The sequence below is a fragment of the Pseudochaenichthys georgianus genome, chromosome 20 (assembly GCF_902827115.2).
Source record: "Pseudochaenichthys georgianus chromosome 20, fPseGeo1.2, whole genome shotgun sequence".
NCBI lineage: Eukaryota > Metazoa > Chordata > Actinopteri > Perciformes > Channichthyidae > Pseudochaenichthys > Pseudochaenichthys georgianus.
This window is the reverse complement of record NC_047522.1, coordinates 4,723,533-4,737,593: the sequence shown is the minus strand read 5'-3', so window position 1 is coordinate 4,737,593 and position 14,061 is coordinate 4,723,533. Positions and strand designations below refer to the sequence as shown.

General features: G+C 39.9%; 1 protein-coding gene across 1 annotated transcript in view; it reads right to left on the bottom strand.

Moving 5' to 3' along the window:
* Positions 1–12,834, bottom strand: part of LOC117465869 (receptor activity-modifying protein 3-like) — a 30,088-nt gene extending 17,254 nt beyond the window's left edge. The window contains exon 1 of the mRNA XM_034108933.2: positions 12,498–12,834. Within this exon, the coding sequence (XP_033964824.1) occupies positions 12,498–12,549 (52 nt within the window). The 5' untranslated portion in view covers positions 12,550–12,834. The remainder of the gene's footprint in view (positions 1–12,497) is intronic.
* Between the last annotated feature and the right edge of the window lie 1,227 nt (positions 12,835–14,061).

Genomic DNA, 14,061 nt, shown 5'->3' with positions numbered 1-14,061 from the left:
TTTGAGGAGTTGTTTTTTACAGAAATCATACATAAAAAATCAAAAGAATAAGAAATGTTTTATGTCACTAAGATGTTCAATGTCACATAAATACTCTTTACATTTCCTGTTTTTCCTATTATTTCTCTGCTCAGATGCAGCAAAGCAGCTTCTCAAACAATAAGGTGACCAGACTGAGGTCACCTGAGGCAGATAGCTTGCTTTTGAGAAATATTCTCACTCCCCCCACAGATGAATAGAAAGCCTTTTAACCACAGCAGGCAGGGGCAGCCCTTAAGTGAATGTCAGGTAATAAAGAGGGTGATGTGGGCAGAGGGAGCCAGCGGATGAAACACAATTTGACATTTCGATATTAATTATTAACTGTGAGCCCTTCATTTTATTATTTTAATTAAATTAAGAATGGTGAATAAATACAATCTGATAACTGGTAGCCTCACACACAAGTGTTTCCCACATTATTCACAGAGGATGTTGCTGCTTATCTCCCACCCCCCCCCCCCCTCCTCCTCCCCCTTGCGCTAGTTTATTTTCCATTTGACTGGAAAGGATGCCAATGTGTAGGCAGGGATTTTCCATTACTTCTGTGCTCTGTAGCGATATAAAAGACTGCCAGTCCTCTCTAGACTTATTTTATTCATTTGTGATCGACCAAAGTGTAAATAACATTGAAATAAAACATAGCAGCTTTATGATCAAAGTTAGACAGGAATTAACATGTCTTAACATGTGATGGTCGATGTTGCAACTCATTTTAAGTTATTCAAGTAGACATTTTGAATGTATGGTCCCTTCACTCATTTATATTACAACAATAAAAGTTGGGGGCCCTAATATGGTTTTGGGGGGGTTCCCCTTTCCTGTAGTAGTGTGATGTGTAGGTTTTTGTACATAAACGTTCCCCCCCTTGCCTGAAATGCCTCCATTGGACTGCTTTGTTTTCATAGTGGCATCACTACGTAACACTGGCGTTTCTACAACACATTATAGGCTAAGGGGCAGCGGTTGACCAATCATAACAGAGCCAGAGCACAGGCAGTCTGAGAAAAATAAAGAACTTTTGTCACAGTCGAAGCACAAAATACCAATATGAAACCTGAATATGAGCATAATATGCTGTTGTATTTGTTCTGACTTTTTTCCATTTATTATCTGAGCCTCACAAATCTGAAAATGTCCAAAGCCACATGAGACATAGACCTGTCAGGCACACAAAGACTGATTCTTTTAAATGCTCTCTGCTTAGTTCTGAAGCTATTTTATTTAGACAAAAGCAATGCTTTCCCAAACCACCTGATCAGTTCCTATTGTCACACAGTGCTCATAAAAACAAGCCTCCGGGGTTCAGAGTGCAGGCCACAGTGATTGACTGATGGATGATTATTATTCATCCAGCAGCGGATGTGCCAGGTGAGGCAAACAGAAATTAATTCTTAAACTCCGTGAAGGACACTGAATAAGAGCAAGACAGGGTTTTAAAAATCTGGAGGGAGGGCATTGCACTTAAGGCATAATATATCAATCTTAGGGTTTGGTGCACTTTGCCACTGATTCACTCAAAACCCAGAAGTGGCCTCTCATGAATAAAAAGTCAAAATAACTACAATTAATATTTTAATATGGGAGTACAAGATACACCCAGGAGGACATTCACTTCTTTCAGGTCAGAGCGGAAGCATCCAGGTTGTCAAAGTGGAGTCTTCCACGTGGGTGGGATCCAGGGGTCAAGGAGGAGTGAGAGGAAGAGGAGACTGGAGAATGACACAGATGTTCAAGACAGAGGGGTGCTTGGCAAACAAAAGCAGGAAGAGAAGGGGGGGGGGGGGTGAGGCGGAGTACTACATGACCATGACGGAGAGAGACAGAAATAAAATGCCAGTGGGGGAGAAGAGAGAATTCATTATTTGGGACTTTCGGGAGAGAATTGCCATTTTTTTAAACCTGTACACTGTGCATGTAGGACAGGTGCCGGAGCAGGTCAGATCGGGATTGCAGGGATGTTGGTTTGACAGCATGTTGTGGGTGAACATAAAGCTCTGAGGGCATTTGGGATAGCGGCTCTATATAAATGCAGTCCATTTGCCACGTGGAGAGGAAAATTACAGCAAAGCTTCAGCAGAATAGGCCCCTGTGGAGAGAACCCATCTGTCTATGAGCTATCACGGCTTGTTTGTGCAAGCATTGCAGCTGCTGCTCTCCTGAACAATGTGTTTGTGACATTTAAACGGAATAGGGTCATCAAAAATGTTTTTAAAAGTGTGTTCGTATGAGCATAAACCGTTGCATTCTCACACAGATGCACAGAGAAGGCTGTTGGTGACAGATAAGGAGCACAGATGTGATTATAAAACTGTGAATGGCGGAATGTGGCGGAATCAGCACACGTATAAATTCCACATCATTCTTCGTTAGCAAAGATAATTAAAAGGAAAAACTCAATTAGAGAGGCAATTCACAATTCGGGCTTTCATCAGCATTCACTGTGCACTTCTCTTCAACTTCAAGTTTATAATTCAAAAACATAAAAGCCAAAAATGGCCTGAAGCTACACTGCTTCATCCCGTCTCTGACAAACCACAACAATTAGCTCCATTGAAATGCTTGCCTCCAATAAAAAGCAAACATTTGTTGTTTGGAATAAAATGATAAAGGCTTGAATTATTCACTTTTAAAAAACACTAAATGCTTTTCACAGGAGTCACAGTTGCGTGGCTACAAAGAGACAAAGCTCTAAATGTAGAGGTTCAGTGGAAAGTGGAAATGGGTCACTTGTTCTTCTCTGATAAATTCGGACTGGGCTCAATGACAAATGCAGGACCCCTGATTAGTTGTCTGCGTCCTTTGGCAGTAAACACTTCACCCCGCTGAGCGATTCAGTCTCCCACACAGCCAGTCAGTTATAAATATGTCAACTTGTCCTGGCCATTCATTACAGTCCCTTGGCACAATCTGTGTGATAAAAGCCAAAGTACAGCAGATGAATGTGTTATCACTCTGACTCGGGCCAAATTCTCATCACCGAGGTAATGGAAACAGCAATAGAGAGACACATGGATAATGAGACAGATGAGTTCTAATATAAAACGAATAGGGATGCTTAAATCATCTCACAGATCATTTCCTAACCCATTTTGAATCCCCACTCCTCACATAGAGACGCTTGGTCAGGACGCTATGGCCTCAAATTTGACCAACCTCTGAATTTGACGCCCATTAAAACCGGGCTGGATTACCCGATTACAATTTTCCTTGGTAAAACCGGTTGCATAAAAGTTGTATTTCTGTCAGTTGTTGACCAAGGGCCTCTGCCTTGGAGGCGGTCAGGACAGTGCCAACATGCTGTTCATCAACCTGTCTGAGAGACAAAAAGGTGAAAGAGTAACGACAGCAGAGGAGGCAGAGAGGGAGACAGACAGACAGTGAGAAATATTAGTATGCCGAAACAGAGACAGTGTGACGAGTCATACATTAAAATTGTAACACTGGGTCAAAGACTGTGAGGCCAAACAAGAGCGCTAAAAGGGCATTCATAAATCCAAGACCTTCATTGACATTTTTGTTGCAGTCCCATACTAGACTGAACTCGAGAAGCCTTCTGGGAAGAGTCGGGGCAATTTGCTCACCACCATATTAATTAGAAAATGAACAAAATCCAAATCTGACATGTGTTCATTTGGTATTGCTCACCTTGTGATGATATGACTGCTGTAGGAGTATTTATTATAAAATGAATTGGTACGCAGTGGATACAAATGACAGTTACCTGACGTGCAATCAATTATAAAGGTCTTATCACGAATTACGCAACAACAAACCTAATAGGCATTTATTATCAGTGTTGGGCAAGTTACTTCCAAAATGTAATATATTACATATTACTGTCTTTTGAAAGTAATAAGTTACATTACAATATTACTGTCTCTGAAATGTAATGAGTTACACTACTTTTTAGTTACTTTCACCAAAATAACCACAAAAGAATGGCTAGGTGTTTTAAATGCTAAAATGTAGTTTAGTGCAGCTCATTAGACATCCAGTGAAGGGCAATGTGGTATAGCATAACAACTGTTTAGGCCCTTAAGGCTACTAACAACTTTTATTACACGGCTTAGTTGAATACTCGTCAAGGACTATAATGAAGGTTGCTAAGGAGGATCAAGAAAGAGAAAGGAAAAGAGGTTAAAAGACGGAGCGCTGGACGTCAGATAAATCACCAGAAGAAAGCAGAGAGTAAACAATAACAGGAACACGGAATGGGCTCTGTAGTGTGTTTAGTATATGGCCGTGTGCAGGACCGGTTCCAGAACAAAATTACTTGGGGTGCATCTGAGATTACAGGGGGCGCAGCAGTAGTAGGTTTACATGAGCAATAGTGGCCGGCAACAGCAATGAAAAATAGGGTTGATGTTATTGTCCCCAATGAACAGATTATGGCATTTGTTATATTTTGAAACCAAGCAAGTGAGAACATTTCAAGTGAGTGCAATCCTGAAATATTTCATACAGTCCAAAGTGGACTATGGCAAGGAAAAGCACAAAAGCTTCAAAGCTGTACTGATAAATCAAATGAGAACATAATGTAAATCAAGGCAAATATTATTTTAACCAGCTCATGGTTTGAAAAGGCAAACATTGAAAAGCAAAAGTATTATTAAAACCATGTACTAAATCATCACTTTGGTCCCATCATATACTCTGGAAAGAGAATATTTACTGTGCTTGAAAACTGGTATCACATCATCATGTGAGGTTGACTTTGTGACCTGGAGAACATTTCAGATGCAACATTAGCTTGTTGATAAGCTTGGAATCAGCTTGGGATATGAGATCTTTTTGTAGCCATTCGTGGTGAAGGCATCTGTGCTATTGTATGCATTATTTGTGACCCAACATTTCTACAGGCATGGCAGAATATGGCCCTATTTTCACATGAATATTCTAGCCAGTCTATTTTTATACCACGAGCTGCAAAATGACCGCCTTTCCCCACTGTACTTGCGGGTACTTGTTTAGATATACCTGGGCAGGCTCTGTTTTGCCGTGGTATCCTGGCACCTGCGGGCCGCAGAGGGGCGGCGTAGTTTCGAGCGACAAAGACTGCTGCTCCGGCGGCGAGTCAGGCGGGAGTAAGCTCGTGTCCACAACGGAGGGTAACGTGATGTCCCCATCTGACCTGACAGATGCAGTGTTGCTGGCGTTTAGTGATGGTTGCTTAAACTATTTTAGTATAAATGATTATCCACAGATGTGTGTCACTGCTGTGGAAGCACTTTGGAAATGATGCACGCGCAACGGAGCAGGTCACGCGCACCTGACACAATTTGTTGTTTGTATTTTTTTGAATAGAGGGTGCATAACATTCAACTGCCCCGAAGATCCCGACGCGAAGCCTCATGGGTAAACACTAGTCGGTTCTTTTAAGTGAACGACGGGAGCGTTTTTTCTTTTTTATTTGCGGAGGGATCTAGATCGGCATGAAGGCACATTATGCAATGTGCACATTATCCCGCTTGGCCACATTCTCAACAAAGTAACGACATGACTCCCAATATTAATTGTAATGCTTTTATGGATTACGAAATGATTTTATTGATTTAAAAAATAGTTTTATGTATTGATTTAAATGCATCCGCTAAGAAAAGTAGTCCGTTGTTACTGTTTGAATTAACGTAGCAATGGCAGGAACTGCTTCAATAGTGTTTTTGAGGAGCTTTTTGATTACAGATTTGAAAACATCGTTGCTTGCTTTAAAAGAAGCGCAGTTCATGATGTCAAACCTTGGAAAGTATCTAGATATCCCTGCTCTAATGCCAAAGGAACTGAGATGGGTCTGGCTGCAGACCGCAGCAAGGAGGCGGATCGTATAGGGGCGGATCGTAGGCCTATAGGGGCGTTTCCTAACTTCTTTTATCCAATAGAATAATGACACTCAGCAGAAATACATAGGCTACTGTAGGTGGCAGTAATGCAATTTAAGGGATTCCAGCTGCTTTTATAAATCCTCGCAGAAGAAGTCATTCGTTCTAGTGATGGGTGAGTCGGATCATTTGGCTCGGCTCACCAAGAAGAGCCGGCTCTTTCGGCTCCCAAAGGGCTCTTCAGTTTACCACATATTATACCTTTTAATTCAATCAAATGTAGCCCTGTTTTCACTAATGATGTATATGTGTACACATATATCACTTACATTATTCAATACATCCTTTGTACTGAAGTATTCAAAAGTAAAAATTACATGTTTAATATAAATTATTTGCTGTGGCCAATTGTTTTCATTGCATTTACCGACCCGTGTAACTCTCTGATACCACCCAATGAATGCATTGACTCTTGTAGAACCACGCTACACAAAACAGATAGCAACACCTATAAAAACTATTTTAAAAAAGGGGCTACTGTATCAACCTATATAAAGTATATACATATAATTTTTCTCCCTGCAGGAGAGGGGAGCGTGCTTTGAGATCAGCTGCTAGGCTGCAGCGGGGAGAAGAGGGGGACAAAAAGAGATCTCCGTCCTCCGTGTTTTATTCTTATAGAAGTAAGAAGAGAAGTAAGGGGGCAGAAACCCTCCTTTTTACGCAGCGGTCCAGACATAGACATCAAACGGCGACACATATTCAGTTGCCAGTTACTTTTGGCATTAGGGCAGGGATATCTAGATACTTTCCAAGGTTTGACATAATGAATTGTGCTACTTTTAAAGCAAGCAACGATGTTTTCAAATCTGTAATCAAAAAGCTCCTCAAAAACACTATAGAAGCAGTTCCTGCCGTTGTTACGTTAGTTCAAACAGTAACAACGGACTACTTTTCTTAGCGGATGCATGTCAATTTAAATCAATACATTAAACTATTTTTTAAATCAATAAAATATTTTTCTAAATCCATAAAAGCATTTCAATTATTATTGGGAGTCATGTCGTTACTTTGTTGAGAATGTGGCCATGTGTAATAAGCGGGATAATGTCCACATTGCACATTGCATAATGTGCCTTCATGCCAATCTAGATCCCTCCGCAAAAACAAAACAAAAAACGGCTCGTTCGCGGGCGAGAGCCGGCTCCCGTCGTTCACTATAGGATCCGCCCCTATACGATCCGCCTCCTTGCTGCGGTCTGCAGCCAGACTCTATTGAAGGAACTGGCAACTGAATATGTGTCGCCGTTTGATGTCTATGTCTGGACCGCTGCGTAAAAAGGAGGGTTTCTGCCCCGTTACTTCTCTTCTTACTTCTATAAGAATAAAACACGGAGGACGGAGATCTCTTTTTGTCCCCCTCTTCTCTCCGCTGCAGCCTTGCAGCTGATCTCAAAGCACGCTCCCCTCTCCTGCAGGGGGGCGTGGTCAGCTGCCGCTCACAGAATCAGCCCCCTGCAAAAACAGCGCTGGAAAGAGCAAATAGAGCGAAATGAAGCATGGCTAAAATGCAGGATCTGTTTGGTATTTTGAAAAAAAACTATATGTATATACTTTATGTAGGTCGATACAGTAGCCCCTTTAAAATAGTTGTTATAGGTGTTGCTATCGAGAGTTACACGGGTCTGTAAATGCAATGAAAACATTTGGCCACAGCAAATCATTTATATTAAACGTGTCATTTTTACTTTTGAATACTTCAGTACAAAGGATGTATTGAATAATTTAAGTGATATATGTGTACACATATAAATCATTCATTAGTCAAAACAGGGCTACATTTGATTTAATTAAAAGGTATAATATGTGGTAAACTGAAGAGCCATTTGGGAACCGAAAGAGCCGGCTCTTCTTTGGTGAGCCGAGCCAAATGATCCGGCTCACCAAGAAGAGCCGGAATTCCCATCACTAGTAAACACCAGGTTTACTAATCTACCCGCACAATTTGTCTCTGGTGTCGGAGTGTCTCGCTATGTTAGTACATTCTTAAAAAACAAAACACCATTTAATTTCGGGTTGAAATGTGTTGTAACTGCGTTACTGAGCATTGTAACGGGTAATATATTACCCACATTTCATTAGTAATGCGTTACATTACTTCGTTACAGCAAAAAGTAATATATTACTGTAACTCCGTTACTTTTGTAACGCGTTACACCCAACACTGTTTATTATTACTTCTATTATTTATCACAAGTACGTCAAAAGGTGCATTGAAACAACTTTGAAACCTTCATAACCAGACGTCTCATGTTCTGTATATAACACAAGTGGAATTAGAAAACCCCTACTCGACTGGTCTGTATTTACCGAACATAAATAGAAGAACGCACATTAGACATGCAGCCAACCTAGCATAAACAACATCAGACTCATCCATAAAAGGTAAATAAGAAGTGGATGTATTCACCCTGATGTTACCTCTTCATGTCTGCTAAACTCTTTCTAACTCCACACCCCCAGATTTATTTTCTTTTTTCTGAACACTAGCACCATGAACCCTGCCAGGGAGCTTTACATATAATCCTTGTAATGCTTTTACAACTTCTTACAGCTGTCGCAGACTATTGCACACTATGCCTGTGGTGAGAACATTTCAACAAAGAGCTCTTCTCATACACCAAATCAAACTCAACGGACCTGTTTCTGAATGTCATGACATTTGGCCCTCTCAGGTCATCATTAGATAATTTCAGTCTCATTACAGTCACCAGTTACACCTTCAATTCAATGCTGAGTATAATAGTGCTCATTACCACCTATTCTGTTCTGTGATAGAATGCGAAGGTCGTTTGGCAGAAAATCAGCTCGCTGTCAAATATTGAGACAAATAATACCTTCCTCCTCCATCTCTGCCCTCTTGCTGCTCCTTTGAGGAGCATGTACCAGTGTATGACGTCTCCTACAAATTATATCAGATAATGACATTTGGTTTTTCCTCTGAAATTAACCTGTTTTATTTGATATACAGTATTTTGAAGAACACATGACGTCAACACATTGATATATAAAGAATAGCTTTCATCCTGTGTATTAAGTGGAGTTTCTATGGTATATATGTGACCTGCTCCATCGAAATCAGTCGCATTGACCCGAAGACACATTTTGAGTTGTATACACGGTTGGAAAGAGGAGATTCCTAGCTTTCTAATGATATCAGGATTGTTTTTGTACTCCAAATATTAAGCGAAATATGTCACATTATATAATGACTGTCACAGAGTCCTCATTTTGAGAAAAAGGCCTTTAAAGTTTCCTCTTCTCTGGAATCCATCGATCTGATTGATTATTAGTGGAGCAAATGATCAAAGTACTACGGAGGGAAGATATTTTCGTTTGGAGGGGAAGCTCGCGAATGTGTGTGTATACGTGTGTGCGTGTGTGTGTTTGTGTATTTTTGCGTTTGTGTGTATTGTGTTTGTTTCCCGGGGAAAACCCTCACAAGAAACACCGGCTGTTGTTGTGCCTGCTGTGGCGTTAAATGACTCCGTTCCCCGCTTGTAATTATGCCGTTACAAGCTTCAAAGTTATATTTATCATCTGAATTTGCCGAAACAAGTTTAATATTCTGAAAGCCAAGACTCTGTTTAATTTAAATCAGATGAAAACAAACTGTAAAGGATCCTGCCGTGTTATCTATGATTACTTTACTCTTACGTTCATAATGTCAGCCGGAGGGAGGGGGGCGGCGCTGCTGGAAGAGTAGAGTGCGAGTGAGAGGTGCCTGTCTTCGTCCCTTCACAAGCTTCAAAAATGTACTTATCGTGTGATTTTGGAAATAAAAGTTTCATATTCTGAAAGCCAAGACTTGGTTTGTTTAAAATCAAACAAAACACCCGAACCCTGAAAAAATAGTTTTTTACGTAAATCCACGTTTATTCTGAAATGAGCCGTTGCGACTTCCGACTGATTTCGATAGAGCGGGACACATATGGAAACAAAATGTGTCAATCATAATTTCTCACAGCACAAATTGACATATTTAGATTGTCCAACAAACAGGCAAATTAATTTAGATTTGCACATGCTTGAAATTCCATAGTAAAGGCCAGGTGAGATGAGATCTAATCCAAACTGATGGAAGAACATTGCAGCTTTAGTACCGTTTTTAGTGGAACCTTTAAATAATTAATGGTCAGATGGATAAGCGTTGAGGTGCATCTATAAAACGCCTCTGCAATCTGCTGACCATATGGTGCTTAGTCAGATTCCCACACTGTCAGCAAGCCGTCAGCATGCTTTGAGCACGATGAGCGAAGAGACAAACCCTTCTGGTGAATCTTTAACGGCAACTGAAAGATTAATAATGCTCTTAACATGCTTCCACTGCTTGTGAGAGATAGTGGGAGCAATAAAATATCACACATTTGCCTATAGTGGATTGTAAGATTTGGTTTTTGGAGTGTGGAGACAATAAGAAATATCCTTTAGTCTGAACAAATAAAAGGCACTTTGGCAAAACCAGACACAATCTGCCCAGCTCACGTTTCTTCATCTAACAAAGAAATGATTTGGATTGATTACTGAACTTGAAAGCCTTTCACTACAGGAATGTGCAGGTGATGAACACAACTGTGTGTAACAACATCCATGTGTAAGGAAGCAGCCCATGGACATCAGCCTTTTACATGAACTGAGATCAACAAACAACAATATCTCACCTGAATAGCATTTTACTATATAATAGTTCACAAGAATGGAATTTCTCAGATAGAACAGAAAAACCCCAAGGCTTTTCCTTTGCTGTGAGACTGTATGCAAAGCTGTTCATTAGGATAAGAAGATGCTTCCTAGTCAGTGGGAATCAGTGTTTTGCTGCGGTGCAGATGGGATCTTATACTCAATTAACAAATCAGAACGATTTGTTTGTCTTTCAACAGGCTGCATCTGGCCTCCACCTTTCTTCTTCCCAACGGGGGTCTTGATGGGAAACTCTTTGAGTCTAGACAAGAGCTGTCAGAGGAAACCATTGATGCATGTCTTCACAACATAGGAATATAATTGCTTTGACAGCAGCAGCTGTGGTGAAATTTGCCATTTGTGGACTCATAAAACATAGATAAGTCTGAGTCTTTTCTTCCTGCTTTCCATTACACTGGCATGTCCAGCAACTGAGCATAACACGTGCTTTAAGTCATAAAAGGTCCATCTAAGCTAGTTTTCTGCTTGGCCGTACAGCACATAGGGCCACAGCTGCTACATGGCAGAGAGCCAGGGGAGTCCAGGCTGAAGGTCCTGTCCGGATTTGGCCCCCATCTCACTAACTACCACAAGACTTTTCTCTTTAAAATAACCAAGGACTTCCTAAATGCATTCATGTTTTTACATGTATTTATAGATGTACACACTGTATGTAATCAACAATACTAATAAGTATGTATTTCATTTGGATATTCTGCATGAGCTACAGAACACTTGGCTTGTTTACAGCAATATAATGAAATATATTGAAATTTGCATCATGTAAATTGTCAACACCAGCCAACTCCAAATGATCATAACTCAGCTTTAAATTGTATATTTTATAATCTTACTCCATTGTTTGTCCTTTGTGCTTTATGTATACACATACACCTATATTTCACATACTGGTGACATAGTCCTTCCATTTGTTATCTCATCTTTTCTGTGTTGCCCTAATGTCTATTTATATGCATTTCCATGTCTATGCAAATAAAAAATTCAAATTCCTTTAATTTGTACACATTCTTGGCCAATAAAGTTGATTGTGATTTTTTTGTGTACCTGCCTTTTAGAGGCGCTGAAGGTAAAGAATCACTGTAGATAAGCACCTATGTTTGAACTTCTTCTGAACCACAGACCTTGAAATTAAAACCTTGAAAATCCTATATCTCCTGGCTCATGTATCCACATGGGAGGAAGACAGGTAATTTCAATCAGTGTCAAACCATGGTGGCCCCAATATCAGCCCAACAACAGCTCACTGAGAGCACTCAGGCTACTTAACCAGCCAGAAGTCACTGTGCTGCACATCAGCTCGATATCTGAACTCCTCTTCACCACTGAGTCATTGCATTTACTCTGCTTACACTGCTACTACAGCTATATATATCAGGGTTTACAGCAGCAGATTATCTGGATTCATGCTTAGCAGAACACATCCACACGAGCATCTAAATCATGAAAACAGCTCAGTAATGTTTCACAACTGGATTCAACAACCATTAAACATCATTTAATTATTTAACCAATAACTAATGAGCTGGATCCAGAAATATCCACTAGCAACAATATAGGTCAGATTAGGTCTGTCCAAAGGGGCATATTATTCCACATTCACGCATGTGATGTGATAGATTTGCCCTGGGACTTCTTATAAGTCTTATTATATGCACGTTGCAATTTGACACACATGAACACAAAATAAGATATAGAAGTGTGGCAATTTAATGATGAACTGATGTGTTCAATATCTGATTATGTTAATTAGTGGGAATAAACTCCTCGCTTCATTGTGATGCTATTTCAACCTGTACAATACTTCAACTCACTATCCAGTTTTCTATCATTACCAAGCGTTCTGCAAATAAGAAAAACAAATATATAAAACATACTCACCCAAAATCCCAACAACAAAAAGTTTCAGTACTGCGAACTCATTTGTATCCATCACGCTGTTAGCAAATCCAATTGGACTTTGAATGAAACCTCAGCTGCAGCTCCGTGGAAATGTGCATTTGAAGCGAACCATCATTGAAATAATCCAAATTGTGTAAATCCGATCTCCGTCATGCTGTCCCGAGTCAAGTGAAATAAGTGAAGGATCAGTAGGGGTAAAGCCGGAATAAAAACACGTAAATTAATCTGATCCCAGAGCGTGATTTCTGACTGTCCTCGTGATGATCACTACCACTTCTCTCTGGCGCCAGGAGTCAAATCCACACTGTCCTGCATCCTCTGTGGTAGGAGGGGGAGAGAGGGGGGGGGGGGGTAGATGATGTGATTTCCTGAGTAACTGCGCATATTGTATCCTTTTATATATATACTATATTGAAATGTAATATTGAAAAAACAAGGACAGGCTATTTTATGCAGAAGACCCAACGAGAATCCAGCAATCAATAAAGACTTTAGTTTAGAATAAAATATGGAGTCCCTTATTTTCACACGTCTAAATGTAATGATGTTATATTAATTTAGGCATAATACACATGTAATTGTAATTGGCTATAGACCTTTGAATAATGAGGACATTCAAATTAAATGTTTCATTATAACTATGGTATTATTATGACGTAATTATGATAGATGATAATCTGGATTAAAGTGAGCCACTGAGCCACTGATGGATGCGTTTTATTTGTTTTTATGTAAAACAACACTGACCTCTTGTGGCTCCTTTTGGAATTGCTCCTATTTCAGACAACAGCAACACAAAGCAGTGACAACCATGAAATAATTCAGCACAACAGGTCCGGTGATTTAAACACAGGTTAATGAAAAGTCTAAATTGCATTTGAATGTGAATGCCTTTGTAATATTTTCCCTCTGCTGAAGATATAAGAAAAATATGAAAAAGGGTATCTTCCAAGTATTTTCAGTACAGAGTTCCCTCTTTGTGTTACTTTCCCACTGCAGCTCAACAAGGAGTCACTGTTCAGGGAAACACAAAGAGGGTGTTATGTACAGAAATGGACTCACTCTGGAAGATACCCACTGGATTTGATTAAGACGTCTAAATTACAATAATGGAGTTAGACAGACTTGGAAAAACCTTTCACATGTTCTTTCAGCTTTAATGATATGGGACGTGATTAGTTGAATAAATTAAAGTACATTTCATCTTTTTGGCTGCAAAAATAAGTCAGAACAGGAAGAGGGCACTGTTCTCCCTGCAGACAATTAACCAAAGCTGTAAATCTTTTGGCCGGTGGTTGCGGATGCTGACAGACAATATTTTCATCTTTTTTAAAAACGATTGGCATGCAGGAACACAACCTCCTGCAGAATTTCCTGAAATTATGCAACACATGTGGACATCTCTCGGTAGTAAAAATACCTTAAAATGGCACACAGATTTGACATAATCTCTATGCACTAGGGATGAAGTTGAGGTTTTAGAAGTTGTTGGATAACAATAAAAAAAGGCTATATTTTATTATATGTTTGGGATTACATTTTG